This window comes from Tachypleus tridentatus, chromosome 2 (assembly GCF_004210375.1).
Source record: "Tachypleus tridentatus isolate NWPU-2018 chromosome 2, ASM421037v1, whole genome shotgun sequence".
Classification (NCBI taxonomy): Eukaryota; Metazoa; Arthropoda; class Merostomata; order Xiphosura; family Limulidae; genus Tachypleus; species Tachypleus tridentatus.
This window is the reverse complement of record NC_134826.1, coordinates 34,434,365-34,459,074: the sequence shown is the minus strand read 5'-3', so window position 1 is coordinate 34,459,074 and position 24,710 is coordinate 34,434,365. Positions and strand designations below refer to the sequence as shown.

The 24,710-nt window shown below is 32.2% G+C and overlaps 1 protein-coding gene across 2 annotated transcripts; it reads right to left on the bottom strand.

Moving 5' to 3' along the window:
* Window positions 1-786: 786 nt before the first annotated feature.
* On the bottom strand, window positions 787-24,710 carry LOC143240680 (PHD finger protein 13-like). Of its 2 annotated transcripts, XM_076483506.1 has the most exons (5): window positions 24,403-24,710; window positions 21,530-21,576; window positions 17,135-17,233; window positions 10,420-10,543; window positions 787-3,635 (listed from the first exon to the last, which is right to left on the bottom strand). In XM_076483506.1, exons 1-5 carry the CDS (start codon window positions 24,419-24,421, stop codon window positions 3,415-3,417), a joined length of 510 nt encoding a protein of 169 aa, XP_076339621.1. In that variant the 5' UTR covers window positions 24,422-24,710; the 3' UTR covers window positions 787-3,414. The 2 variants fall into 2 exon arrangements, with proteins under 2 accessions (XP_076339621.1, XP_076339631.1); XM_076483516.1 differs by lacking the exon at window positions 17,135-17,233 and having other exon boundaries at window positions 24,403-24,702.

The following is a 24,710-nucleotide window of genomic DNA, read 5'->3' as shown; positions in this document are numbered from 1 at the left end:
GCTTAAGGTGCTGGCACTTTTGTGCATAGAAAATTACTTGTTAGATCATGAATGCCTTTGTCAAAAAAAAACAGCCAGGAAGACGGTTGTTTAATCAAGTTCAGATGACACGATCTGCTACTAGTGATGGGTATACTTTGGAAGTAGCAGTATATCTAGGTATGTGGGTATGTTCACTTGAGTGCACGTGAATTCATAAGTTGTTGAGTTTATGTTGTTGTTTTTTTCTTTTCAAAAAAAAAAATTTTGTTGGTATTAGAGCACCACTTTTCCTATTAAAGAGGGATCTAATATTATTCATTAACTTACAAGACAGGTAACATAAATCTTTGGGTTTACTTTCCCATTTCAACAAAATTAAAACATATCTTGAGGTCATTTTTATTTTAGTCTTTAGTGGCAATCATAGCTTGCCCAGTGTAAAAACTTACATCCAAACCCATTTCATCTCTAATCCACTGAGCACCTTCTGAAGATCTTATGATTCCATTATGCAGAATCCACTGTCTCAGTGTTTGCAGCATTCCTAATGCTCCAAGGAAGTTGTCACAGGGGTTACTTTATTGGATGTACATTGCTTGTATCTGTGTGATGCTGAGTCACCACTGTTCATTCAATTTTGCTATCTGGTCTCACAAAGACATTGGTATATTCACCAAAAGGTCACCTGCTTTTACAGTACTGGGTTTTGACTGCCTACACAATCATTCATATTCATGTTGTTGTAAAATTCTTTACATTGTAATGCTTGCATATGAGAACTAAATTTAAACTCACTAACAAATGTAAATAGGCATTAACTTTTCCTTTAATAATGTTTGAAGTTTACTTTCTTACAATAAGACAAATTTCCTTGCACAAAGTAAAATGTATAAAAAGATCAGAATTATTACAGAGTCAGTACTGAAGGTTAGGGATTTATTCATAAGCATTATAAGTTGAATGGAAAGGCATGAAAATGTTAACATCTGAATACCAACTTAAATACTGTAACATCTGAAATCCTAAAACAAATCATAACTTAAACTTGTATGTTAATGTTTGTTTTTGGATTTTGTGCAAAGCTATGAGGGCTATCGGCACTAGCCAACCCTAATTTTACAATGTAAGACTAGAGGGAAGTGAGATAGCCATTGCCACCCACCACCAACTCTTAGGTTACTGCTTTACCAATTAATAGTAGGATTGGCCATAACATTATATGCCACCACAACTGAAAGGTTAAGCACGTTTGATAAGACAGGAATTTGAACCCACGACCTTCAGGTTATGAGTCAACCATTCTTAACCATCTTGTTATACTGGGCCACTACTGAATCTGATTCTATAATTTGAACTTCAAATATTTATGTTATGAATTTAAACAATTAGCCAGTAGACCATGCCATCCTCTTCAACACAGAAATTCCAACTCTCAATAATTTTAAAAACACTATATCATTATCCTCTCACATGCATTTGAAACCTCAGTGGAGTGAACTTAGTAGACACTTCTTTTATTGTCTTCAACATGAAACCTTTTCAAAAATAAACTTATAATACTGAAACTACTGCATAATTAATATACACATTTAACACAATAATAATCCAATGGTTTAACTTATTACCAATAACTAGTTACTATAGAATCTGAGTCTCTGAGATAGTAGCCTTGCAAGATTTAGTATCAATTTTAACTATGTAACACAGTGCTTATGAACATATACATTATGATCTTTTGAGTTGAGATGATACTCCTATACATGCATCCAAGATTCAGGATACAACTTCAGAGAAAAAGGAAGAGACACAAAGTATTATTACCTTCTTAAAAAAAATAAATAAATTTGGTGACAGGTAACAATACTCATTTCTTCTGGATGGAAAAATTCATTGTAGTGGTTTTAACTTGTTCTGATGCAACCTCTTCATCAACTGTTTTGAAAACAGTTTCTCATAAATGTACTGTGATCTATATTTCTGCTCACTTCTGATTTTGTTAGTTTAAAAATAGAAACACAAGCTAACTTCAACATATACCTTAATCCCACATTATCAGCTTATAAACAGGTTACCTAGTCACCATAATATTTTAAGAGGACAGTTTTATTTAATGCTGCAGCATTCTTATCCTGCTAATAAAGCTATCTCAAAAGGTGACAATGTATCCACACTGCAGTTGTTACAGACTAGGCTACAGCGTATGAGGAAATCTTTGGTTATCTACCATAGCATGATACATAACTAGATCTCCATGCTACTGAGCCATTGCTGGGTACTCTTGAAATAAACCTTTAACTCATTTCCCTACTCTCATGTTTCCAAGAAAATTAGATTGATTCTTATTGGGAAATTATGATCTCATTGAAACTTCTTAATACCTTGCTGTTTTATTGGTAAAATTATTTAATGCTGTTGTGAATAATAATGATAATCTAACGACAAGTTTTTTTTGGAGGGTGGGGGGTATTTTGATTCTTTATACTGTCCCTATATGAATGTTATTTTCTGTTGGGAGTATTATGCACAATTAAAATTCATTGTTTTACACTTTTTTAATGAAACTTCTACACAGTTGCATAACCTTTCCTAACATGCTACTAATGGATATTAGTGTCCTTAGATTTAATATACAATTAAACTATGTTATTTCACATTATAATAGCAACTAAATACCTACTGACGAGTTTTGAAACATCTTCTCCTGCTTGTAAATTCACAACTAATAAAAACACATTTCTTTTTGATCTAACTAAATGTTCAGAAATCCTTTTTGTCAATTTATCTCAACATTAAAGATAATTTCTTACTTTTTTTTTACATTATCTGTCTACTTACCATAAAAGTCTTGTAGATAAAATTTTTCCTCACTGTAAAATACCATAGCTTTTTATCAGTCTTCAAGAATTTAGAGCTAAAATGTAGTGAGCAAATAGTTTGTTATTTTCATATGACAATTAATAAAATTTGTTATATGGTACTAAATCATCTTTAAAAAAAAAGGCAAACACCACAATGGCTCAGTTAAATTAAGTATTTAATAAACAAAAGTAAAAATGGAATATGATTTGTTACATTTAAGCCTGTCCTCCAAATACTCAGTTTTAATAATAATGACCCCAATGGTTTTCTTAAATTAAGCATTTTATAAATGCACATTTATTTATACAAAAATTAAAGTGGAAAATAATTTGTCTGTGTTTAAACTTGTTCTCCATATACTAAGTTTTAAGAACAACAATCCCAAGATCTTCCCACTGCAGTTCAACAACAGAAGATACTTCTTGATGCAGCTGTACAATAGTTAGTTCGAGAGTACAAGACATTTCTAAACCTCATTAAAATGATGCATGACACTAATGATTAAATGACTTTGTACACCACTATCTACAGTAAATGGCAGTGTCTGGACATCAAGAGACGACACAACGTATGTTAAGTACTTAACCTTCTCGTGCCTCGTACTCGTTCAGACCTTCTCTTTGAGTTACTAGACTCTTTACAATGCTGGCAAGAGAACTCTTCTGGGATGTTGTTTCGACGAATTTTTGCACATGACAAGTGCACCCACGTTAAGCATCGAGAACATTCTATCATTGGCCTTCCAGCAAATGGCTTCATACAGAAACATGTTATCATATCCCAAGAATCTTCTTCTGTGAATAGAGAAAAAACTTACCTTTAATAACTTCTTGTACATGTAATATTTTTCTCTTATAATGTATACACATAAATGTATCAGTAGTTGTTTTACAATATTTTATTTTTATAATTACTAGATCATTTATCCATTAAAGAGAAGCAAAATAAGTTATTTTAGCACCAATTGAGATTTTATATAATGTAATCAATTATTCTTTTATGTAAAGTAAACAACTGATGGGAAATAAAACATACTGACAGTCACAAAACAGTCAATGTTACATAACTTTATTTATGATTATTCTTTATCATTTATCCTCCCACCTGTGCTTTTCAGGGCAACAAAGAAGTTCCAGCAGTTGTTAGTCTCATGTGTTTTTGTTTCTATAAAACCATCAATCTAACACTTTCTTTTTTTTCCAACTTTGTTTCCTATTGGCTGTAAATTATACTTTTTGTTGCTCTAGACTCATTCACACCAACTGGCTGCAATATTTCAATCTCTGCTTTTCTACACATTTGAGTAATGGTTTCATTACAAGTGGTTGTCCAATATTTTTGTTTCTTACTTTACTTAGTCTGATTTTACTGACAACTTAATGCATGAATTACATATTTACATGATGTTATTCTTTGTTTGGTTCTAGTATTGTCCACTGGGCAACAAATACCTTCTCCTAGTCAATAAAGACTAATTTCAGTTGATGACTGTGTTCTGTTACCTTTTAACTCAATTGTCCTAGAATGGATATGGCATTGGTGCCACTGTAAAACCCCATTTATGCTCAACTGTTTTTCAGTTATTGATCTCATTCTCTTTTACAGGATTTTTGCAGATGATTAAGTATAGAGATCCTTCTATACTTGTCACAGTCTCTTTTACATCCTTTATTTTGCCTCATGGATATAATGGTTGCTGTTTGCCAGTCATATGGTATTTTTCTTTCTTACATGTAATGTTAAAAATTTCTGTTAGCCATAATACTCCAACAGCTTCACATGCTTTTAGCTTCTCCATTTATTGGTTGTCCAGCTTCATTTTGCTCTTATCACTATCCACTAATGAATTTCATCTTTCATCATTAATTAGTGCTGAAGAGTCAAGAGTCTCTTTCAGTTACCTTATTCACTTTAAAGATATACAAAACTCTCCTAATTTTTTCACAAATTTCTAAACTAGATCCTCTCCAAAACTCTTCCATGAAACTTCTTTTGATATATTTTTATTTGTTCTTCTTCCTCTGTGGTAAATTACACAATCATCTTATGCTTAACTTTCTTCCCTATTTTTTGAAAGCTTTTTTTTCTCCTTTATAGCTTCTTGTACCTCTATGTTCCAAAATACTCTGCCTCTTCATCTCATTTCTCCTATTTTCCTTGTCTCATAGCACTCTTTTAGTAACATATTTGAATTTTACCCATTCTTGACCAGTGCAACGTCTCTTCAATAATTCTCAAATTTCTGTTACATCTGTTTTTTCTCTCTATTCCTTACATCCTATTTGTTAAGCTCCACAATGTTGATAATCTCTACTGGTGATCTCTTTTCCTGCATCCTCCTGTCTTCATGTCCAGTACTACTATGATTGGCATAACTTTTGCATCACTTATGCTCTTGGGAAATTTATTCAAAATGTAGTCTTGTTATAAAGCTATTCTTAAATCATTCCACATGTACCAAGTAACTGTCTGATACCACTGGTGTTGAAAAAATATGTTGATAAAAGTCCCTTGTTGTTTGCACAGTTCCACAAGAAACATTCTAATATGGCTCTGTTCTACTACATTGTCTATATAGGGTCCTAGATGTTCCTCCCATGGTGATCTTGTCCCATCTTTGTCACTGAAATATGCCAAGACAATTACTTCATTTTCCTTCTCAGTTTCATTTAGCATGTCTGTCAGGTTGTCAAGAGTTCTTGTTTTTTCTCTATTGCGTAACAGTCATGGTGCATACAGCAGTATAAGGAGTATGTCTTTTCTTTGTTTTTAATCTTTAGTTTGATGAGTGATATGTATTTTGCCACTGGAACATGCTTTGCTACATCTAGATATAAAAATCAAATCAGAAGAGTGTAATCTCCATGTTTCTCCTCCTCCTTCCCAAAATATTTCTTGTTCAATATTTCTAGCATTCTGTTATGCTGACAATATACTTCCAATAGGTACTTACCTCCTCTCATCCATACCTAGCTTGATCCTGGTTTGCTCTCTAGGCATTGCTAAAACATCTTTTTGCTAACAGTACATCCTATCTTTTATACCCCTTCATTTTTGCACCATTTCAGAACATATGATTACCCTCAACCAGTCACAGTGCATCCTCTACACTAGAACAGCTAGGTCCCTTTACTATTCTATCACAATCCTCACCTTTGAGAGTTGGCAAGTTAAAAACTAGAAATACATTTTCAGTGTAAGAAAATGTTAACTTCTGAAATTGTATTACCTCTTCTCACCTAAAGCTACAATCCCACATTTACAAAGGTGGAGGGGCCTGTGAAGGTGCGATAATATTAATTAAGTGAAGAGCAACCACTTATAAAGAACAGGTGTGCTTGTAAAACAGATATGTTATTCAACTGGTAATGAACACAGTAATACATATATAGCAGAACAGCATCAAAAAAAGAGATGTACAGTACTGTTCTATAGAAAAGTGCTTATAACTATGACATAAAACAGCACAACATGTTGAAAACAAAATGTTTTGGCCAACAATGGGCCAAAATAAATATGTGCCAAGGGTAGAGCCTTGGAGTACATACACCATAGCATGTTAAGTGTTGTCCAACTTGGTAAAACATCCAATGGAAAAGCGTTATCTAGGAAACTGTGAGCAACAACACTGATTCTCTCCATCAAAAAAAAATCTTGAATAAGTTGTTTGATGAAACATTGTCAGGCCATTCAAATCAGCCCATTGTTAACCAGTAGTGCATAATTCATCCACCTATGTAGCAAGTGGCAGAATGGAACATAGTGATAGTTAATCATAGTATGATGCCTTATAACATAATATAAGTACAAGTAGCTAAAATTAAAGAACCAAAAAATTATACATGAACAGGCTATAAGCTAAGCATGGTTCACACAAACACAAAAACATCTAGTGGAAGCACCTTGCATAAGTATGCAAGATTAACAAAATTTGTTCACCTGGGAAAAACATCCAGGGAAAGTGCCTTTGATATACACTGCTGGCCAAAATCTTAAGGCCAATGAACATAAAGAAAAAAATATGCATTTTGCATTGTTAGACCCAACCACCTATTTGAGTAGAGCTTCAAAAGATGAAAATAAGAAAAGGAAAAATAAATATAAAAATATTTTTTAGCATTTAATTGGGAAAATGTGAACACTATGAAATTAGCCTAAATACTAGCTGATCAAAAGTTAGAGATCATACTGAAACAAAGTGTTAATCAGTAAACACGTAATGAAATTTAACCTTTTGTGTTCAAGCATCAGCATTGTCAACATTTCTCACTGACATCTCCTGTGTTACATTGGGTAAAAACATGGCAAAGGCTAAAAAGTTGACAGAGTTTAAACGTGACAGAATTGTCGAGCTGCAAAAGCAAGGACTCTCTCAACATGCCATCTCTGGTGAGATTGGGCATAGTAAAACTGCTGTTGCAAATTTCTTAAAAGACCCTAAGGGATACAGAAGGAGAATTTCAAGTGGTCAGCCCAAGAAAATTTCGCCGGCATTGAGTAGGAGGATTCGATGGGTTGCCTGGCAAGACACCAGCCGATCGTCAAACCAGATTAAGGCCCTTACAGACACAGAATGCAGCTCAAGGACAACAAGACGGCATCTACGAGAGAAAGGGTTTAAAAACCGGAAATGTCTTCAAATGCCACGCCCCCTTCCGCTCCACGAAACAGCTTGGTTAAACTTTGCTGAGAAGCACCAAACATTGGACATAGAAAAGTGGACGAAGGTTTTGTTCTCTGAGAAAAAAATTAACCTGGATGGTTGAGATGGCTTCCAACGTTACTGGCACAATAAGGATATCCAACCTAAGACATTTTCTACACGACACAGTGGAGAAGGTTCCTTCATGATCTGGGGTACTTTCTCCTTCCATGAAACAATGGAGCTTCACGTTATACAGGGGCATCAAAGAGCAGCTGGTTACATTGGCATGTTGGAGAGAGCATCCTTATTGACTGAAGGCCCTTGCTTATGTGGAAATGACTGGATCTTTCAGCAGGACAACGTTGCAATCCAATATTGCCCGCAAGACAAAGGACTTTTTCATGGCGAATAACGTGATACCTTTGGACCATCCAGCGTGTTCGACCGAACTGAACCCCATTGAAAATATTTGGGGTGGATGGCAAGGGAAGTCTATAGAAATGGACGTCAATTCCAAACAGTGCATGATCTTCGTGAAGTCATCTTCCCCACTTCTAATAACATTCCAGCTAGCCTTCTGCAAACGCTTATATGGACCATGCCAAAGCGAATATTTGAAGTTAATCGCAATGACAGCCGTGCAACTCACTACTGAGACCTCTTGTTGGACATTTTCTACCCTGTTTAGGACTTCTTTTTGGTATGGTCTTAAACTTTTGACCAGTTAGTATTTAGGCTAATTTCATAGTGTTAAATGCTAAAAAAGTTTCATTTTTATTTTCCCTTTTCTTATTTTCATCTTTCGAAGCTGTACTCAAATAAGTGGTTGAGTCTAACAACGCAAAGTGCATATTTTTTCTTTATGTTCATTGGCCTTAAGATTTTGGCCAGCAGTGTATAATACCATAGCCACGTGAGGTGCACCAGGGCAAAACCCAGAGGAAACCCCTTGGGACACTAGTAAGTATATCAAATGTGGTCTATCTGAAAAGAAGAAAAAATATTCATTGGATGCACCTTACAAAGAAATTTGTTTTGTAATGAACAAGTGCAGTCAGCCTGAGGAAAAACATCCTAGGGAAATACCTTGGATCCAGAAAAACATTATATTAGTGCATAATCAATAAGTATACTGGCAATAGCAGAAAAACCCTAATAATTAGAATTGTAGGTCAGAACAGATGGGTAAAAATCCTCATGTGCTTTACCGATGACATTAGCTGTGACAGTCTTTTATTTATCAAACAGTAATAAAAATATATATACATACACCTGCACTACCAGTCTAAACAGTGAACACTTTAGAAATATACATATTTAGTTCTAATATAACAAACATATATGATCAGCCAACACCCATCACCAGTTGGGATTCTGAACTATAATGTATATCAATGAAATAAGAAAAAAATACATTGACTAACCTAGTCAAAGGCAAATGACATAGAGAAATGCCACAGGAGGAAGTTAATACCCACCCAACAAAAACACAGCTAAGTTGTGTAGACAATGTGCAACAAATGTGTAGGGAGTTGCTTACATACCAGCCAGAATGATACCTTCCAAAGGACAACAGTTTTAAGCAATTAAAGAATAGTTAAATGATTAATTTGGGGCAAAGAAACATTATGTAGACAATGACCTTCCATAGATATGCCAGAATACACCAGATGAACCCAAATATTCAGTATCATGTTATACATTATAAATTATGAAAAACTTGACAGAAATAAAAGTAGGCATTCTTGTGTTAACAATGAAATAATTTATCACAAATTATGGCTTCCAATGTGGTATGTGCATGACAGATTAAACCTACTGATAAAAGTTTAGCTTTATTCCAGTTACTTGGATTCCATTCAAAGATCAAGTACGTCTGACATATCCTTCCATATTACTTCCAAGACAGTTTCTGTACATAATCTAACTTTTATACCTACATGAAAGTTTTAATTTTCAAAATGAATACCCCAAGGCCACTTTTAAATGTGATGGATACATTTTTTTAAATAGAACAAACATAAATATAGAAAAGTTTTTAAAGTTTATTTATTCATGTTTTGTTCTGTTGCTTCCTTGTTTTGCCACATCTAAAGAAAATTATGAAAGCATGAGAAGTTTCTGTCACTATGGTTGAATACCCAGAACAAACTGTCTGATAGCATACATCTATCTTGCTTTTCAAGTTTTATTTTATATGCTTACAAATACTAAATATAATGATAATTTTCTTCCTAATGCTAAGAATTCAATATGTAACTAGAGAACACATATATATATAAAATTTCCTCAAATGACAAAGTTTTGTCATATGTTGAGTATATTCACTGAGTTCCCAAACCGGTATAACAAGTGAGTGCCAAAACTTCTAAATTTCTAGCCTATAAATTATGTTTAGTTTAAAATACAGACAGGAAATTATTACACACATAAGCATTGTTATATTTAATAGCCTACTGAGAACAAGTGCAAAGAACAATCTTATTTATTACCCACTGCTGGATGTGACTTATTATACATATATTTTATTCAAATAAATGTGTTTTGTTATGAGAAACACTTTCACACACTGATGTGGTAACTGGGTGATCACATGTCAATGGTTTTATAACTAAAGTCCTAGCATGATATATTTACAAGGCTAAGCCATGATATGTCTTTCAGCCAAAGAACTTACAAACTAATTGTATATGTATGAATATATCCTTGGTGTGTAAATGTTTTGTCATCTCAAAGGGTATATAAATTAAAATTACAAACTATGACAATAAAACTAATTAGTTTATTAGATACCAGGACATTCTAATGATTAATCAAAAGCTTTTTTTATTGCATCAAAAACTCAGGAGAAAAAAATACTTAAAAAACTATATAAGAATCTGAACTGAAATCAGAGTTAGAGAACTTTGAAGTTTCATTTACACAATGCATACCTGATTCCACATCTGTATGTTTGTTGTTCCCCAGGGAACTGTTGCTGCAGTTGCTATCAGAAGAAAAATTGTCTTCAGTGCTTCCTGAGCTTCCTACAGGGCTACCAGGTTTTAGACGAAGTTCCTACAAAATAAAAATGACAAAAATATATACATTTCATTGTAATAAATCTTCACATCTAACTAAGTACCAATTTATTCAATTTGAGCTCTAGTCTTCTGAGATTTTTCAAGTTGTAGTATCAAACACAATGTTTAGTCTTTGTTAAATGAATGCACATTTCCAACACTACAGGGTGGCCCGTAAGTCCCTCCCCATCCATATATCTTATGTATCCAGTGTATCTGTGTGCTGTCCCTCATTCTCGCTGCATATTATGTCACAATACACTCTCAAGTGTAAATGGGCTTACATCAGCCATATTTCTCTAAAAAACAAGAAAAAATTTATAATACACTCGTAATTGAACATAATAACATATGGATGGGTAGGAACTTACGGGCCACCCTGTACAATAGAAATTATAGAAATATTTTGTCCAAACCACCCTGTTTCATAGTGCAAATGATAAAGTAGCTTCTTACTCACAACACTAAATGAATACATATTTTTAACAAACTATTCAACTTAGTATCATGAAAGCTAATACTAGCTATCAATAAATTCTGATTAACCTGTTACACACTGATTTATACAAAGATACACATATTCATTTTTAGTGAAAATGTAAAGAATGCAATTTAATATTATCACACAGCATTTAACCTAAATGATATTTATGCCACTTAGAGCAAATCAAGAAATAATTTGGTAATGTATAATATCTGACAGTCTCGTATACATTTCCACACATATCAGCCTGGCATATTCTATTGGTTTAGTGTGTTATGTACTCAGACCATGAATTCAAGGATTCATGATTTGTGTACAGTTGCTGCAAAAATTCATTCTGCAATTTGGGACCTGGGATGCCATAAGAAAGACAATCAAATCCCACTATTTTACAAGCAAAGAATAGTCCAAAAGTTGCTCTGGTATACCAATTCAGTATTATGAGTAGCTGTGGATAGATAGCCATTGTGTGAATATTCACACAGCCTTTGTTAAAAGTATAGACTGTGCCTTCATAGTGTTCCTGGTCTATCCTATTAAACATTCTTTAGTGTTTACATTACCTTTTTAATTGTTAAATTATGTGGAACACTAGTTCACAAACTATAATGGACCAAAATTAATTGTTTAAAATAACATTCTGGGCAAGTCTTTCAATGCTAAAATAACCCACTGCTTTTTTGATCCAGGTACTTGTTGATTAAAAATTTTGAATAAATGGTTGACAAAGCAGTTAAACACCTAATTTCTTTGGTTGGTGCCAAAATGTAAAATTACTCAATACGATGCAAAATGTGAAGCCATGGTACAAACCAAGTTGATAATTTAATAATCATTATAGGGTGGGTGTCACATCTGAAAAGCACCTTTATTTAGAAAATGTGTAAAATAATGTTTTATTTGTTTCCTTACTTATGCCAATCTGCATGATTTCCACTTATTATTGTTTCTTTTGCAAGAAACTTAGGATGACCAAATTAACAAAACCAGAAAATTATACTCTTCAGGATGGGGTACATTACCATTAAATGAAGACAAATTATATCCTTAACAAAAACTTCTACTGAAAGCAAAGACGACACCTGTTACGTATCCAACAATACGTCACATATGGCACATTATCAGGATTCTTCAGACTGGCCGAGATATGATAAAAGTAGTGGTTGAAGTGTTATTTATATCAGCATGTTACATGCTGCACCTTAAGTTCAGCTGTTTAATCAATAACTGTATCTAAACTTTATAATCTGTAAGATTGAAAAAGCATTACTAAATAAGAAGTACACTCTGGGTTACAAAATGTCCTAAAGCTTTGGAGGACAGACTCCAAATAAAGAAATCTGAAAAACAAAAGTTAAACCAAAACTTATTTTCCGTTGTTGGTGTAAGGTTATGTATTTCCACCTCATGGCTTCTCTACAATCATGGATAAAAACAAAGTTCACCTGTCTCAGTGAATTTAATGTTTAATTTTGGAATACTAATACTGCACCCTGACAAAAAAACTGCTTTAAACTCAAATAAGACATTCTATTGATGAAAATACTCTGTAAAGTCAAATTTACTTCACATATTTCACAATTGGCACCCAGGTAATTGCATGAAATTTAATGTGGAGGATGGCTGAAATGAAAATTTTCTTACCCTATGCTGCAGCCCTAATTTAAAATCACATTTGACTTTTAAATAAGCCAACAATAATTTTTATTTTAACTGTACACACCACATAAACTGTATAAATGCATATTTGCAAATTGTTATGAAGTCAGGTGTCAGGAAAATTTTGTTGAAATTGAGAAAATGTGAAAAATAACTGAGCAGGTATAACATCTGTCTTTCTAAGATCAGCTGATATGGAGACTACAAAAACCCATGAGGTTATGTTATAATCCAATAAACTGGGAATAAATGCAAGGTGAGAATGAAAGTGACCACTTCAATGGAGGTTTGAGAAAGTAATATACAAGATAAGAGTTGAACAAAAACAAAAAGAGAAAACCAGGATATGTGAGAGAATGAATAAACTGAAAAAGAGAGGAAAAGAAACAAAGCCTATTTCTAAATCTATGCATTACTGATTACCAGTAATAAACAGCAAATTATTAATTATTACATTCATTGAGTCAATTCATTGTAGGAATAAGTACAGCCTTCATAAAGTTGATGGGCATAAGAAATTAAAGCAAAGTGCAAGAATAGAATGATCACACAATTAATATCCTCACATTTAGAAACACAAGTATCTCACATACACAAGTTTTTAAGTAAAAGCTATTACAAAAAATTAATGGTTGTTTCCTTTTTTACCTTCATTAAAAAACAACATATGCCTAAATGCAAAAACTTCCTCCATGGAAATTGTGTATGACATTTTTGGTATTTAACATTCAGCACAGCTTTATGTTAGGGCACAATTTATTACAGCACACACTATATGGCATAGTGTAACTACGTTCCCCACCAGTAAATTGTAAATTTTCAGTTTCCAAAAAATAAAGAGAAAAAACATTACATGCAAAGCTAACAATTGCATTTTCAATCTCAAATAAGTATTGCTGATATGAATATATACTTGTACAATATCAACTGTTAAAACATTCAGTTAGGTGCTAGATTAAAGTTCTCACACAAAAATATTATTAATGTTAATGTTAGTTATACAATACTATTTAGTGTAAGTGTTATGATTTAGTTCAGTTTGTGAGCTAATGAGTGTTTCATTTTCATGACAGGAGGTTCAAAGATTATGTGTTAGTTGTGACAGACTTAATTATGTAACTGTACAATTCTCACATTATGTTTGCAATTACACTATTGTCTAGACTTTACTAATACTGTTGATCTAATGTTATTCAAATCTTCAATATTTTTTTCATTACCTTCACTGGGTATAATTAAATCACTGTGTCATGTAGTTTGTAAAAAAATTCAGTGACCAAAGTACATAATAACATATGTTATAAACAAAAACAAGCCCAAACAAAACTAAAAAATGCTGCAACAATCAAAAATATCCCCAGGATACAGGCTATAGCATGGGATATAAAATGCACTCTAAATTTAGAAAGTGACTGAAAAAGTAGGACCCACATTGTGGTGGGGATACACCATCTATCATTCTTAACCTTCAATTGCCAATTTCACATGAAAAATAATTAAATAATATAACTCTTCACCGCTTTCAGACAGTTGTGGGAAGGTGACTGCTCTCCAAAGTAAAGAAAAAAAAAGGTACTATCACTTGGGAAGTGCAAGATAAACTTACTTCCTAAAGTTGGCACTCCAGCCTCCATTATGATAAGGCACTAATTAGTAGCCCACTAGTATGAAGGAGCTCAACCAGTTATTTAAACAAACTACTATACTCACAACCACCACCCATGAATTCCACTATAACTACTAATTTTCAGTCTTTAAACAAGCCTTTATGTGCAATGTGTTCACCTGCATAAACGTAGTGCCATGTTGTTTAAACAATAACCTAAAAATTAAAAAAATATATATTTACACACACACACACACTATATAAATATAGTTAAGAAACATTGAATTGAAAATGCAGTTAAGTCAGGGAAAAGTTAGACAGCATGTGAATGATCAGCTACAACAGACAATATTTTAAAATGAGTTTCACAGTTTAATGAAATAAGGTGAATAACTTGTATTGTCAAAGGGTATTCTAAGGTAATTGAGTCTGTCTGTGTGGACTTTGATGAAAAGGAGACAGTTATTTGAAGTTCATGATACAACTGCAGTTACCCAAAGGGTAGCATAAGTAGATTATTCCCTGGTACTATTGTCGTTAAAGTAAAGAAAAATAGTTAATCTGTCAATTGGATTCTGAAGTAACTGAATCAGCCTAAGTGGATTTTTGACAAGAAAAGAGAATTATTTAGAATCTGATATATAACCAATATCCTATGATGCAAAGAATTTTTTACCATACGACTGACTTGTTTTGAATATATTTTATAATAAGTGTATTGTGTGCTGTCTGTTTATTGTTTGAATTTATCACCAAAAAGTCAAAAACACCTACTGTAGGAGAATTCTAGGCCACTAATACAATTAAAACCCTGAAAGTTACCCAGTAAGTTTTTTGAGAGTTAATTTTAAGGACAAGTACAGCTGCTTAAATTCATTAAAGGGCATATCACCAAAGCACTAACCATAAATGACATTTTAAAACTTTGAATACATAGGCAAGTTTGGACTTGATGGGTCATGCATTCAAAACATGGTGTTCAGTATAAGGAAAAAAAATATTGGTCTTTAAAAAGGGGAAATCAATGCATTTTTTTAATGTAGAATGGTGATAAATCCACAAACTTAGATGCAATTAGAAACAAGTTACCCATAACTTTCTGAAATAAAGAGCTACACCTAACTAAACAGCTTGCTGAAAGGAAAAAGCAGAGGCAAACATCTTTAACTAACTGTTGGAATAGCACTGCACAGTAAGGCTAAAATTTTAATAACAGTGCAGAGGGATAGGGAATTGCCAGTGGTAAAATAAATAATGAAACTGGGATAAGTAATAAGGACACAGTAGCAAATAAAGCCTAACACCCATAATTATGATAGTAAATATCATTTATTTTTTAATTATATTAGCAATAGCCAAGGGTCACATGATGAGATGAAGTGTTTTTAAACATCGTCATTAAAGTTTTGCCTTCACTTTTTAGTTTTCCAATAGTAAAATTCAAAATACCTTCAATTTTTGGCTGAAGGTTACAAATTGTGCCATCATAAATTTGGTTGCCAAACTTAACATAAGCCAATGAAGTAACTACATGCACAAGTTAATCAGCACTGCAAATGAAAGTTAATTTTACTTATTTTACTTACTGTTTTTCTACTAAATTGCCAAAGAAACTGTTGTCCAATTAGGATTCAAACCTATACCAAGTACACACAGCCAGTGCAGTGTTAAGTCGCCTACATTTATTTTCAGCCAATACCATCAATTAATCATGTGAGAGCCAATGCAGGTTGAAATGGCATTTATATTTTACTTGTTTATATAAGTAATCAGCAGTTTATGGATATTGCTTTCTAATACACCTAAAACCCAACATGCATATATAGTGTCATAAATGATGCACCTCAAATTTAAAAATTTAAGTAAAAATATCACTGAAATCCAATTTCGAAACTTCTTACAAAAAAATTAAAATTAATATTTTGTCACTAAGTAACATTTTTTCTAACAGTAAATTTAAAAGTAATATGGAAAAATGTTCAAACTTTTATTATTTACTGAGATTATAATACACTTACTACACATAAATTCATCTCTACCAAGAATATTGTTATAAAAAGTTATGATACTTAGCATGACAAACATAATGGTAACACCATTTTGAAAGGTGAGGTCCTAGGTCACTGATAAATCTTTGTCAGTTTCTGCTGTGTGTTTTATAACTTGTAACTAGAATGATGACTTCAACACTTAACTAAGGTATCAAAAAATACATGCTAATAAATATCAAACAAGTAAAACTGACTAAAATAACAGAGCCAAAAAATTTATAAGATAGTAGTAAGTATAGTTGTAATGCTTTTTCACAATAATAATATCTGAAAACATTATTGTAGAAATTTCACAACTTAATACACATAATTTCTAAATCAAATTGCAATTTTTTTAAAGCAGAAAGGAGAAAACAATTTATACTGAACTCTATACAATCTAATTAAATATTTATACTTTAAGAAGGAAGAAAAAAAATCAAAGGCTATTAATGACAACCATTTAGTCCAAGAAAGGTTAACAAATTTTTTTTTTAACTACAGAAATGTAACTGTCTTACTAATTTTATTTGTAATATCTTGAAGGTTTTAAAGTCTAATTATATCAAATCCAACCCCTATATATTACTAATTAGAAATGAATAACAGATTAGCAAGCCAGTGTGACTTTGTTTAAAGTGACCTATGAGCCTAATATCTCAATAGTCTTTCTGAAGTGCATTTTTCAAAATTTTGTAATAGTACAGTTACCTAGTAAAATACACTATATAACCAAGCATGTTATTTTTCATGTAAAAATAGCACAAACATCAGCAAAATTCTGGCAAGTAAAATAATTAACTTCACCTCTTGTTTAATAGCATCATAATTCTCATATTCCAAGATAAACTGACAAAAAGAGAAAAAATCTTCTGCTGTTCTTCTTCTCTTTGGTGGTGGTTCACTCTAAAAACAATTAGCCATACCAAATGTTTCAATAAAATACAAAAACTATAAAGAAATAAAATGCATAGAGATACAGTAGAGTAGTAAAAGATAACTTACTAATTGCATCTTAAATTTTGATAAAATACAATGCTGATATGATAACTGCATAATGTGACACAAAGACAAAGAAATTAAAATGCTCAATCCTTGAGGAGTTTTTTTTTCACAAGTGGGAGCTAGTTTCTCGATGAAAATAAGGAAGTTTTTAATTTTATAATTAAGGCATTTGGAAAAAAAAATTACAAAACCATCAATCATTATAGGCCAGTTGTGGCCAATGCATTATTTAAGTAACTCATTATGGTAATATTGCTTTTTTCATTAAGAAGATAGTATAAGATGTTAATATTATTACTCTTAATAAAAATCTAACAAAATTTAAGGACAAGAGATCTGTTGATCCATCTAGGTTGTCTCATGCACTCAGCTATTTAAAAAAAAAAAGAAAATCTCAACAACAAGCCCTCTTTTAAACTCCCTTGAATTTACTATTTCAGCTAATTCTAATAGTGTGCAAATAGATTAACTTGATACATTAAGAATGTAAACAAACAAGTATAACAGGAATTAATAAATTGATTTCCAGTAAAAATGTAAGGAATAGTCACAACAGCTGTTTCACAGAAACGTGAGAAATAAATACGATAAGTAACATAACGTGTTACTTTTTTTTTTATAACTAATATGCAAGGATATTTCATTGCTTTTACAAAAAGAAATGAGTAACAAGTTATTTTTATTCAGTGATTTGTCCAACACTGCTAATAAATCAGTTCATAGCAATGACACCAAATGAAGCTTTCTGTTTAAGAACTACTCTGCAACTAGGCTTCCACAACACATTTTTATTAAAATTATGTAAGCTGCTACATGTGTATTCAGAGGAACCTAACATTGTCATATACTTGAATGTTTAATATCCCTCTTTATATCACTTCAATAAAGCAATTATACATAATAAGACAAACTTCACCAAAACTCAAACTCTGTTATCATTTACATAAAACATTTAAATATCTACAGAATGTCAAAAATTAACATGCTTTACATACATATATGCATAAGATATGAATAAAGGTCACTTAGTTCTTCAAGATTGTCCACGCCCTACTTCCACTTGATACAGATTATCTACAATCACTTAAGCCTCTCTTCATTACTAGATCTATATAATCCCAATCAATATGTTTAAACTTAAAATTTCATTGAAATCAATTGTGATTGGATGGTTTATAATAACTGTCAATTAAAATCATTCTACACTTTAACTGTTGATTATAACCAACATACAGTGAGCTTAGCTTAGACTATAGTTTATGTTTTCAGTCCCAACAATTTGTAGCTCACCAGTGATGCAAAGAACCACTTCTCCCCTGTTTTATAAATAATATTGTAAAATAATTTATAACACAGAATTTCACAAGAAATTCTTTCAACAATGTTTTCCTAATAGTTCCTTTACTAGTTTACTTACTGATAAAGTAATTTTATTATAATTTACAGCTTTTACATCACGTAAGATTAGTTTTTAGAAAAAGTACAAAGTTTTAATCACTGGTGTGATCATTATTAAGTACACAAGTGATCAAAAGGTAACATCTGTTCTAAAAACTAATCTCACTGTAAAGGCTGTAAATTGTAATAAAAACATATTTCTAATCTTACCAAGTGTTAACATTTTTCTTACCTGTAAATGTATTTCCTACAGATACTTTACCTCTCTTCACACATTAGCTATTCCTTGTGTATTTACTTTTGAGATTTTATGCATGCCATTAGCCTTGAGCTATTTCCCACCAAAGACGTGTGTTATGTGAACTGTACTAATACCTGATGTAATCATGTGACACTAGACATTCATAAATAGCAGGGTTAACACTCTATGCACAGAAGATCCCCTATAAGCATTCAAAGTTACCTTCAATTTTATAATAGGCAAGGATAATGTACACTACAGAGAGGGAAGTATCAATTGCAAACACATTTTCGAGTAAGAAAAATGTTAACTTCAGAAACAATGCACTTCTCTTCACACAGTAGCTAGAATCCCACAACAATGTGATAGAAGGGAATGTACAGTTGCAAATACCCAGACAAGAGTCCTTCTGAGAAGGCAACTGAAGAGGAAGGTCTATAGTGGGGACTTACAAGAGGAATAACATTCATGGGAACCCACATTCATGTCATTCAGGGAATACTCTTTGCCCAGATGCAAGTATAAAAAAGGAGGACAAATTTAGCCAATGTGTCACAGGAATTAATGGAAAGAGACACATCCAACCAAGCATTTGCACAAATGAGACCAGTTTGGGTAGGGTAATGACCACACTTTGCAGTTTGGAAAGTTTTCTGTTATACAACTTACTTGCCTTACATAAATGGAACAAGGTCTAAGTCTTTACCTGTTACATAAAGAGAACACTTTACCTCATCCAGCTAACAAAACCATAGGGAAAGTGGCATTTGACTCAACAGGGGTGACCTACATTACACTGATATGAATACATATGTCCTACTTTCCATTACACTGTGATACTCACTTAGACTCTCTCCAAAAGAACTGCATAACTAGTGAAGAACTCTCCAAGCTGACCATCCCTACACTTAGGAACTGTACTGGACTGACAAAAGAAAAGTGCCTTGAACCAATTGTACCTACCAACCACAAAGATATTTCAGTGGAGAATGTGCAAGAAGTTGCACAAAATCTAACTTGATAAGCCACCATTCACAAGCCAAGAATGTGTATAAATACTAAAAGTGCTAGCTTTTTCCATGATAGCTGATGGAAGGTACTATCTAGAATAACAATGAAATACATACAAGTTCACCATCAGAGTGATCATCCAAGTAACCTTATCTCAACAGTGAGGATTTTAAAAGCCAAAACAGATAGGTTTCATGTTATTCATTACTCCGACTCATTGCAAAAAGTAAGCATGCTCTGTGAGGGAACATTGGCCACAGGATGGATTCTGAGAAGTGAATGGGAGAACAGTATAAACAGTTAAGAACATAAAAGACAAAATTATCCATTAAAGATGTTAAGTAAACTGGTGAATGGGAACTGGAAGAAGGCAATACTGCCAGATGGTAGAGATAATGGGTTGGTTGTTTGGCATTTTATGACATAAAGCAACTAAACTATTTGCACCACACATCCAGTTAAAATTAAAGTAAAATTATTAAAATTCATAAAAAGGAATTAAGGTAAAACAAAAAGTTTAATTTTTGATTTAAACACATAAAGTGTTAAATACAATTTTTATATCTAGCCTACGGCAGTAAGAGAGAAACTACAGTAATACAAGCTGTAAAGGACTTTCTGTAGCATAATTTCAATTATCATAACTCTCCAAGATGATTAACGGGTCAGTTCAAACATCAGCGTCAGGTCACCTGAAGTTGGGCTTTCCAGTCCTGGTTTCAAGTTATTTGACGTTATGGCCATTTTCTAATTTCAAATTGAACCACTTGTACTTTGATTCTTAAAAAGGATAACAAAAATATGTCTAATTTATAAATTAAAAACTCAAATAGCATTAAAAAGATTAAAGGCCTTTAAAAAGCTAAAAACATTTCCAAGGTAACAGTGTCACCATTGCCAATGATACTGTCTAATGTTATAGATAAATCTTGGGATAAAACATGTTTAAAATCGTGCCGCCGTTAAGAGTTGTAACGACAGCAAGACAGTAAAATGTGGCTTATTGTGACCCAAGTGTCACACATACACATTGGTGCATCAGTCCCAGATAAAAGAAAACAATGAGTTAAAAAAACTGTGACCAATGTGTTGTCCAGTTGGGACAAATTCCTCTTTCCAATCCTTATGAAAGCAAGACAGCTAAAGTCCAAAAGAGGGTTTTATTTTGAAAAGCTTGTTTTCACGTGACTCACTCCAAGTCTACTGCCAACTATTTTAGTTACTTGTTAATTCTAAAGTTAATCATAAAAACCTTTACATTACAACTGGAGTATGGATTGGCTCTGTGGAAAAGACCTCTGTTTCAGATCTGACAAACTGATTCAATCTTATGCAATACCACAAGCTATTCAACACATTTTACACTTAGGATGCATCACCCCTTTAGTTTCAATGGTGGCTGCCTTCTCTTCAGTTAGTAGTTCAAAGTTAAAGACAGAAAAAACAGCCTTAAAATCTTTACCATAAACAAAATAAAATGCAGTATGATCACTAAATTTTTTAAATGAAAAAGGTATCAGAGAAAATTTAAGTATTCTGAATTTTACCTCAGGCACTGCAAATGGCTTTAAATCTTCATAAACTGCTCCAGCTCCTAGCAAATAAAAAACAAAATATACCACATGCATTCCTACTTTTACATGAACTTTCAGAATTTGTTTTTCAAGGGTGGAATTTATAATCCCAAGATTTTTTAAAAGTATGTCAAATCAATACAGTTTTAAAAATTCATAGATTTTTAATACAAAAGGTTTTCATCTAGAAATAAATCCCTCAACTTTGAAAAATAGTTGGAAAGGGAATGAATTTAGTGGGAGATTTTCCACCCTTCCCTACTGAAACAAAATCCCTGTGCTAGATTAGAAGTATTCCACCATCACTTTATGATATCAATGTCAATCTTCCATTCACTAAGTAACTTTTTCAAGAAAACAAACACTTTTTATATTTATTTCTATAAGTGTTATGAAACATGTCTAACAAACTATGGGTAGATTGTTATACTGTTTATATTAAAATTACACTGTACTTCATACCAAGTCAGTACTACAGGGTGTTTGAAAAGTCACTGTGCAGTTTCAAAAGCAGTGATAACAGCATTCATTCAGTCTATTTCAAGCCAGCAACTGATATCAGTGTTAATAAACAAAATAAGAAGGATCCAAGCCTGTATTGGTGCCAACGGGGTTCACTTTCAACATTGTTTATAATTGTCATTCATATTTACCTCCTGTATTCTGTATTGAAACATGTCTATTAGTAAATATATAAGTACACAGTGACTTTCCGAACACCCTGTATCATAATATGGCAACTTTCATTCTTGACAGTACTAACTTGCATGTAAATGTATCCAACACACAATTGCTTAGTTGCTCATTTAAACCATATTTCATTCTAATTAAAAAAACTGTGAATAAGCAATAACAAAGTTAAAATCAATATTCAGGTTATAAATTCTTACACATTTTAGACATACAGGATAAGTTAAACAATTTCTATGAAAAACATATGTTGTAAATATAATTAATTTAAAAATAATTTATATTCTTAATGTTATTAGTATATTTCACATTAAAATAACTAATGAGAAATATAATTCAAATTAATAAAATGATTTACATATTAAATCTAATAATAATAGATTTAAAACAACCAGTTACATTAAGAATGTTAGCATATTTACATTTTAGCACTGGATAAAATTAACACATTACTTGGCTTTAGACATGCCAGCTCATTCAGCAATTGTTATAGTCTAAAAAACTTTAGGAAGAAAACATTATCTTACGTCTCCAAGAAACACTAGACTCAAAAACACAATAATTTCACTGTACAACTTTATTACTGTATTTGGTGGTATAATATTGACAACCAACCCATGGTGGGTAGTAGGATTATGCTGACTGGCTGCCTTCTCTTTGGTCAGTACTTCAGAATTATGTGGTTCAGTGGAAGAAAGCAAAGGATTATTAGAAAGGTCAGTTAACCTGTATTAATGTTACAAGTTTGGTAGATACTTTGGACCTTTGCTTTTTCTTGTTGATTATTAGCATCAGTAACATACAAGAAGAAATGGTAAAAAATTACTTAAATTTGCTAAACATATTAGGGTCTTAGATGTATTTGGGAAAGAGGAGGAGGTTGCTTTACAAAAGGATTAAAAAAAATTCTTTTAATTAGCATAATTCAAGTTAATGCAAATGGTTGGGTTATCATAACTTTAATGGGAATAATCTTAACAGTCTTACAGAATAAAATGATCTTGGTGTTCTGGTTATTCAGCTATCCATGAAGTTTGCTCTTGTTAAGAGGTAGGGCAAATTGAACTTTATATTATATTCAGAAATACTGAATGCAATACTAAATACAAGTTAATTTCACAGATTGCTGATTAGACACATTCATAGTGCTGTGTTTAGTTTTGGGTTCCTTAATTTATAAAGGGTACTAACTGTTGGAAAGGGTTAGAGTTATTACAATGATACCCAAAATAAAAGGGTTGTCATACAAGAACATGTTAAGATATCCAGAATGCTTATCTTGAGACAGAAAAAAAGAAAAGAAAGGATTTGACAGAGTTGTTATCTTAACTGATATTGTTGATGCATCATCTTTTTTTTGTACTTAATGGTGAAAATAGTAGGGCTACAACACAAATATTTTTGGCAGGGTAGGAGTAATCTTCAGCTAGGACAGTTTTATTTCTTTAACAGGGTGGTCAGCCTTAGGGATGAGTTGCTTTCAGTTATAGTGAATGCAGTAAATCTGAGGGATTTAATGAAGTAACTGCTAAATATCTGAATGGTAACAGCTAGTTCAAGTTTTTTTAGTTTAATTTGAATGGAAAAACCTATAGGTCTCTTGTTTTTTTGTTCATTATTGTTAGGTCAAAACTTAAATAACTTTTGTCCTTGTTGTTGGACAACAACAAGTCATGTTGTTGGTTGGAACTGAGCACATAAGTAGTTTTATATTCTTAAACTACGAAGCTGCCATTTGTAAAATGCAATATTAGATATTATTATCAAAACTAACATTTCTCTATGTTACACAAAATGCACTAATTAATCTGCAAAAAGTTACGTTAATCCTTACTTTTAATATTAAATTTAGAATTTCAGTACACCTGCATACAATTAGTTATTGCTAACACTAGCAATTCATGAATATAGATTATTTTCGTTATTAATACTGTATACCAGGAAATACCAAAAGTAACACGCTGCTGACGATGTTGTTGAAAGGAAAATCTAAATAAAGGATGTACTTAGTCTATTTTTGTTGTTATTGTGTTACATTACCTGGCAGAATACTCAAAACAAACGTAATAGGTCCTACCAAAAATATTACTGAATGGGTTACCATTAACAAATAACGTCAACTTTCAATTCAACTGATATTCACAGCAGACACCCACCTTTCATTTTTCTATCCATGGCTTTTTCACTTTTGACAAGCTCTGAGCAACAAACATTCAATCGGCTAATTTTAGTAAGTAATCCAGCAAGTTCAATGACGGATAGATCTCTTTAAAACTGTCAAACTTAACTTAAACTAGCATATATTTACATATATATATATATGAACTATTATATTATTACAAAACAACCGAAACTTATTGCAATTTATAAAAATTAAGTAATGAAAAAGTTAACTAATTTGCTTCGTAACATTTGTTTCCAATATCACTGCTTTGTACAAAACTTAACACGAAATGACGTACAT